The sequence below is a fragment of the Nuphar pumila genome, chromosome 13, assembly GCF_984573655.1.
Source record: "Nuphar pumila chromosome 13, dmNupPumi1.hap1.1, whole genome shotgun sequence".
Lineage (NCBI taxonomy): Eukaryota > Viridiplantae > Streptophyta > Magnoliopsida > Nymphaeales > Nymphaeaceae > Nuphar > Nuphar pumila.
Window position 1 is genome coordinate 86,508,283 of NC_143261.1, and position 6,527 is coordinate 86,514,809.

At 38.3% G+C, this 6,527-nt stretch overlaps 1 protein-coding gene across 1 annotated transcript; it reads left to right on the plus strand.

The window, feature by feature from the left end:
• Positions 1 to 912: 912 nt before the first annotated feature.
• Positions 913 to 6,527, plus strand: LOC149818993 (LIM domain-containing protein WLIM2b-like). The gene is made up of 5 exons (XM_089984799.1): positions 913 to 1,317; positions 3,770 to 3,869; positions 3,968 to 3,996; positions 4,114 to 4,203; positions 6,050 to 6,527. Exons 1-5 carry the CDS (start codon positions 1,183 to 1,185, stop codon positions 6,278 to 6,280), a joined length of 585 nt encoding a protein of 194 aa, XP_089840925.1. The 5' UTR covers positions 913 to 1,182; the 3' UTR covers positions 6,281 to 6,527.

Genomic DNA, 6,527 nt, shown 5'->3' on the forward strand with positions numbered 1-6,527 from the left:
AAAGGTGGATAGGTACAAATCGATTTGTTTCAGTATGAAAATATGTATTATTTAGCATGAATAGTATAATCAATTATAAGATTTAACATTCAGATTTACATAACAAAAATTGATTTATTTACATAACAAAACCTTACACAAAACTCATCCAAAAGGACACAAGTTTTGCCAATCCGACAGTGGAGGAGAAGCACCTAGAAGGTAGATGCAGCCGATGGTGGCAACGATGCTTCGAGTACGCTCTAACGACAGTAGACGATGAAAAAGGGTGTTCCGACGACAGTAGACGACGTTAAAGGTTATGTCGTCAAAGAGAGCTCATGTTACAACAGATGGTGTATCATCAAAGGGTGAGCCAGAACGTTTAGGGCGACATATTGTGATGAGCTCCTGTTAAAGCAGAATCGTTTACTTCTTGGAGCAAAAACGATGATGATTTTTACCCTTTCTCTCTTTTGACGAAAAGATATTTTTGTCCTTTACTCGAAACGTTGTTTCATGGCACTAATAACGGGAAAGAGTAATTAAATCTCTGCAAACAACCGAACTTTAATGCTAAGTGATGCAGGACACACGGGAAAACAACCCCCCCTAACCCCAACACACACACGTGATTAACGTGGCGCTCGTTCAGACCCGAGAACACGTACTTGCGTGTTCAGGGGAAACATAGAACCCGCTTAGGTCCCGTTTCCCTCGCTCTTTTTTATTTTTTTCTAACAGTCGACCGTTGAAAAGAAGAAATCACTAACGGCTAACCCTAGTTGCCGCCTTGACCGGGCGGGGGTTGTTATATGGGTGGTCAGCCGCGAGTCTCTCTCTTTCTCTCTCTCTCTCTCTGGTGGAATCCTCTTTGTTCGATCTGTCCTACCATCCATCTGGAATTCGGGGGTGCTCACATTAAAGCATCCATACCTTTTGATGTTGTCACTCGCTGTTTTTTTGGGGACATCATCCAAGGTTTCGCGGAGTTTAGCCCAAAATTAGTGTGCGGTTGCGATGGATTCGTTGTTTGTTCCTCTCGCTATAAGATATAAAAGTCCGGAGGGGGGCAGTCAAATTTTGGGTTAGGCCGGTCGGTCGTTCGGGGTTTGCTGTGCGCTCGGTTGGCCTCGGTCTCGATCCGGTATCTCCCAACTCTGCTCCTTTTAAGATTGCGAGGAGATTCCAATTTCAATCGAGATGGCGTTCACCGGGACGTTGGACAAGTGCAAGGCCTGCGACAAGACGGTTTACATCGTCGATCTCCTGTCCGCAGACGGGGTTCCCTATCACAAGTCTTGCTTCAAATGCAGCCATTGCAAAGGCACCTTGGTGGTAAGCTGCTGCTGCTGCTGCTTCTTCTTCTTCTTATTATTATGGATATACCTTGATTCTTCAGTGTAATTAGGGTTAAATACATTGAATGCATTTTAGGCTGTTTTGGGGAAGAGGGTGTTGGAGGAGATTGAGATGATGTGGGAGAGAATTATTTGAGTTGGACTACTAAAAAAAAAAAATTTGGAGGATGTCTGGGAGAAGGAAACGAAGGGAGGCGCAAAAGTTCGGCAAAGAATCCGCCAAAACCCAAATCCCAAATCCCAAATCCCGTTAAAACCTCAATTTCGGCTCCCTCCATTGGCATTCGGAATTGGGAGGAGGTATTTTCAGTCCTGATTTATTGGTTTGTGTAAAGCCCAAAAACTGTTTTGTCACCTTTTCCACTTTGTGGGTTCCTGAATCGATGTTGTCAGTATCGGTATCGGCTCTGAATCGTTTCGCCAATGATTCAGGTGAATAGGTCGATACCGATTCTCGAGTGAATAGTTTTGAATAGGCTGAAAAATAAAAAACAAATATTTCGTATCAATCAGAACTTTACACGTGTTAAAACCATTAAAATATTATTAAAAAAATATTTTTAAGCATTTTTCATTTGTTAAAAAATAATCGATTTGAATTAGTATAGTATCGATCTCGGCCGATATTGACAATGGCCTGAATACTCAAGCCGGATCAGTACTGGCAAAAAAGCCGGGTCGGGTCAGGTACCCAGCAAAAATCATGACGCAAACTCAGGCCACATATTACTCAGGTCGAGTTTGGGTCGACCCAATCATTATTCTGGTTGGCATTTTTTATGACCATACTCAGGAATTCGGGTTCAGGTTCCCGATACAAACTCTACCTATTGTCAGCCCTACGACAAACGCATGGGATTTCATTGGATTTATGAGTCGGATTGTGTTTCGAATATATTACGAGTGGGAGAGGAGGCTGGCCTTTAATTAATTCCTTCATCACAACTCTCGATCTAAGTTCTTATGTGGTGTCCTTACTCATAAATGATTGCCTATTTATATTTATTTATGTAGTTATGTTGTCTCTCACATAATCTGGATTTTATTAAATCTTGTAATAATGGTGGTCAAAGATAATTTAGTTTTTGTTAGCTACACTAAAAAGTGCAAGCAGCACATTCAAAATTATGTTGCCCATATATCCTATAGGCAATCTGGTACAATCCACTAGTAGTGTATTGATATTTCTCACTAGATTTCACCTGTTGGAAGGAAGCTGACGATATAAATTGTTCTTTTTACCATTTAGAGGTTATACTCAGACTTGAATTTTGGCACCTTCGATACCAATTAGTCTATGCAAAATATCATAAAGTTCAAAAACTGAATACTGGGAAGACATGAAAATGTTTTCTCCAATTGCATCATTGGTTGAATCACCTTGATATTATGAGAGGATTAGTCACGGATCAGGTCCAGATTGCCATACAATCGTGTCCTTGGTCTAAGTCAAAATTCCATATGTCACGAATAACAATAATAAATCACAATGGACGGTGGACCCACTGTTCTTGGAGATGAATCTGGCAAAGCGTACTCATGAGACAGTTTTTTGTATGGCTGTGATCACACAAAGTAGAGGGACTGACGGCATTGTTTGAGGTTAAGCGGTTAAGAGGCTGAATCAAGAAATGCAAATTCAATCGTTTTTTGTGCCTCTCAACTTGACTAAAGCTTTCAGCAAGGATTCTCTCTGTGGTTGCTAAACTCAGTTTTCCTTGTGGACTTGGCAAAAGTTTAGTAAAAAGACAAGATTGCTTTGACTGTAAGTCTACTGTAGATTAGGGCACAGACAACAACGGATTGCCAAACGTGCTTGATGGTTTAAGTTGTTTTTTCAAATGTTCTCTACAAACTTGGCCTACAGAAGCAACTTAAAGCATAGTGGGTTTTCACTTTTTACTGAATGCAGTTGGAAATGCGTTTTTTTGTTTTTATGAAACTAAAATTTCATCATGTGGAAGACTAGGAAATTATAAATCTTTCATGGTTTATTAGTTGGTTATCCTGGTTACATGAGGAATTGCCTCCTAGGCTCTTACCGAATAGTCAAACATGGCAAAAGGAGATGTTAAAGACTATACCTTGTTTGGAACTTTTTATAACTGATTTTTTATGAAAACTACCTTAGGTGCGTGCATCATGGATTTTTTTTCTCTTTATTGTTGTGTAGTTATAAAAATATATCTATTACCCGGCAGTTATTTCCTTTGGTTAGGTTTCAATGATTAGCCAGTGGAAAACTTGTTTATCTTATATTTGTGCTTAAAAAATAGTGTTTTTTGTTATTACTGAAGCTGCATCCTCCTCCATCCTTAATATTATCTTTCCTATCTCTTTCCCTTGTTTTCTCTGAAATCCTGAAGTCAAACAACCAAGGTTCCATTTTCCCATATTGATTTGCACTTCATATGTGTCTTTGTATTCAGATGAGCAACTACTCTTCCTTGGAAGGTGTCCTTTACTGCAAGCCTCATTTTGAACAGCTTTTTAAGGAAACAGGAAGTTTCAACAAGAGCTTCCATTTACGTAAGATATTTTTTTTTTCTGCTTGCATTTCACATTTATTGGCTTTCATTTGTTTACATTATTGTTGAGTTTTATCTAATTTGTTTTCTATTTCTTAGCACCAAAGTCTTCAGAAAGGTCTGAACTGGTAAGTCATATTAGATTTTCCCATCCATTATTTCCTAGTTAACAGTAATATTTTGAAATACACAAATTTTAATGTTTCTTTTGTTTCTATTACCTAATTTTGTTGTTGCAATTATAGGCTAAAACCCCTAGTAGAATTTCCTCCATGTTCTCTGGTACGCAGGACAAGTGCACTGCATGTAATAAAACAGCATATCCTCTGGAGAAGGTTGGTTTCTGAGTTCTACTCTTAGAATTGTTTACGTTTAAAGCTAGATTATTCCATCTGCAACATGTTTTATTGCCCATTGTTGAGCAGAAATTACAGTCTCAGCTCAGTGCTAGTTCCTCTTCTACTCTTTATTATTCTGATTTCTTGGATTTCTAATTTCACTAACATCCCATTAAATAGTGTACTAAGACTTTGTGAGATATGACTTGATAATGCTAGGTCTGAGTGCATTTGTTTGTAATCTGGATCTGTCCCTATTATAAGTTCTATAATGTTGCAGCTCTATGTAATAAAAATTGGTGACTAAGCCACCTAGTCGGGCTAGGCACAGCCCATTCACTTAGAGCCATGCATCTTGGCAGTTTGGTCCATTTGTGGGGACAACATTGTCATATTTTTTTGTTTGACATGTTCCTATATATATGTGTGTGTGTGTGTGGAAAATCTTTTTGTACACTTGAGTGTACCACAATGGTGATACATGCTAGCATTTTCCAGCCACATTCCATCATCAGATTGGCTGCAACTGGCAAGGTCACACCAGCCAGCATGGACAGTGCTATCTTGACAGTTTTCAGCCAAACTAACACTGGAATAATGCAAGTCAAGAAGTGGCTTGTTCTAGGTCAAACTGGCCCAAAATTTTCTCAGATATTGTAGTGAAGGGCATTCATGAGACTAAACATTTATGGCCAGTTTCAAGCTGTGACAAGGCTAAATTCAAGTATAAAGCTTCACACCCTTTGAGATGGTGACAGCTTCAATAGTTTCCAGTTTCACAATGGCAAGAAAATGGTGGAGTATATAGTGCTGCCTATACACTCAAGTAGGATCAGCCCCCTAATTTAGCGGGTTTTTTAGTAGGTTAGATGCTTGCAAACTCTGTCACTGTCACAAACAAGAAGCAAATATAAAATCATTTTCAATAAAAAATGTACCACCACTTGTGTAGAGACAATGACCATCACATGTTGCTTCCATCCCAATGGATCATTATCTTTCATGTTTTGAAGTGATTTTTGTCTAGAATTTTTTCGTCATGTCCATACCAATTGTAAGTTCTTGAATGATCATAACCTATGTCACACGGACTCGGCTAGGGAGGCGCCACACCTGAGTCGACACGCCCCGACACGGGTGCGGCTTAGGACACGGCCTAGACTCGGTCAACGAATCGAGGCCGAGTCCGTCCTCGTTTTGGATTCGGTCAATGTTGACCGAGTCTATATTCGTCTATTTTAGGGTGAAAAAACTAAAAGAAATGATTTTTTTATATATTTTTTTTAAATATATATATATATATATATCTATATATATATATATATATATATATATATATATATATATATATATATATATATAGATATATATATATAGACCGCTGTGCACAGTGCACACTGCTGTGCTGTGCTGTGCACAGACTGTGCTGTATGCACAATCACGATTTTTTTTAAATAAATAAATAATATATATATATATATAGCCGAGTCCCCGTATCCAAAATTTTTAAAATTGTACCGCACCCGTGTCGCACCCGCACCCGCACCCGCACCCATGTGACAGATCATAACCTACATATGTTAAAAGTGGTTTGTCTAAAATTTGCTAGAATTTAATGTTTTTTTATATTTCAATTTAATTAGTTAAGCAGCAATCACTTTTCTTCAATCTGTTCCTTTGTGGTTGACCTAGCTGACTCTTTGAGTTGTTCTGCCAAGTTGCAAAATGTCTTCTCACTTAACTTGGTTATTTCTAACTTATATCTGTTATCTGATTCACCATGGATCAAGTTACCAATTTTGAGTTGTATTTTTCTTGAAAATATATTGGTTTTCTGTCACAGGTAACAGTGGAAGGGCAGTCTTATCATAACCACTGCTTCAAGTGTGCTTATGGTGGTTGCGCCCTCACAATATCCACATACGCTTCTCTTAATGGCATCCTTTATTGCAAGCACCATTTTGCTCAGCTGTTTATGGAGAAGGGAAACTATAGCCACCTCATAAATTCAGTATCCATGAAACATAATGTGGCACACATTACAGAGCAAGCACTGGAACAAGCAACACATTAGGCAATCGTTTGTTGCTGCACTCTTTCCAGTCTCTCTTGCTGCTACTATTTTTGTTTGTTATTTTATTAGACATATTTTGGATTATTTTGAATGTAACATTATGTGGAGAAATTCAAAAAATGCACTTGGGCTTTCTTTCTGATCGAGGATCATCCCCATTATCAATTCATGTAATGGTGAACATATAATTTGGTCTTGTAAAATTTTTAATTTCATTAATACTCTTTGCTATTTTATTGTACTGAAA

What these genes read in the sequence shown, in the direction of transcription:
- LOC149818993 (XM_089984799.1), top strand. Translation starts at nt 1,183, where the DNA reads ATGGCGTTCACCGGGACGTTGGACAAGTGCAAGGCCTGCGACAAGACG. An exon ending in CAACAAGAGCTTCCATTTAC is followed by an intron (nt 3,870 to 3,967) that starts GTAAGATATTTT and finishes TCTATTTCTTAG; the next exon opens with CACCAAAGTCTTCAGAAAGG. An exon ending in CAGCATATCCTCTGGAGAAG is followed by an intron (nt 4,204 to 6,049) that starts GTTGGTTTCTGA and finishes TTTCTGTCACAG; the next exon opens with GTAACAGTGGAAGGGCAGTC.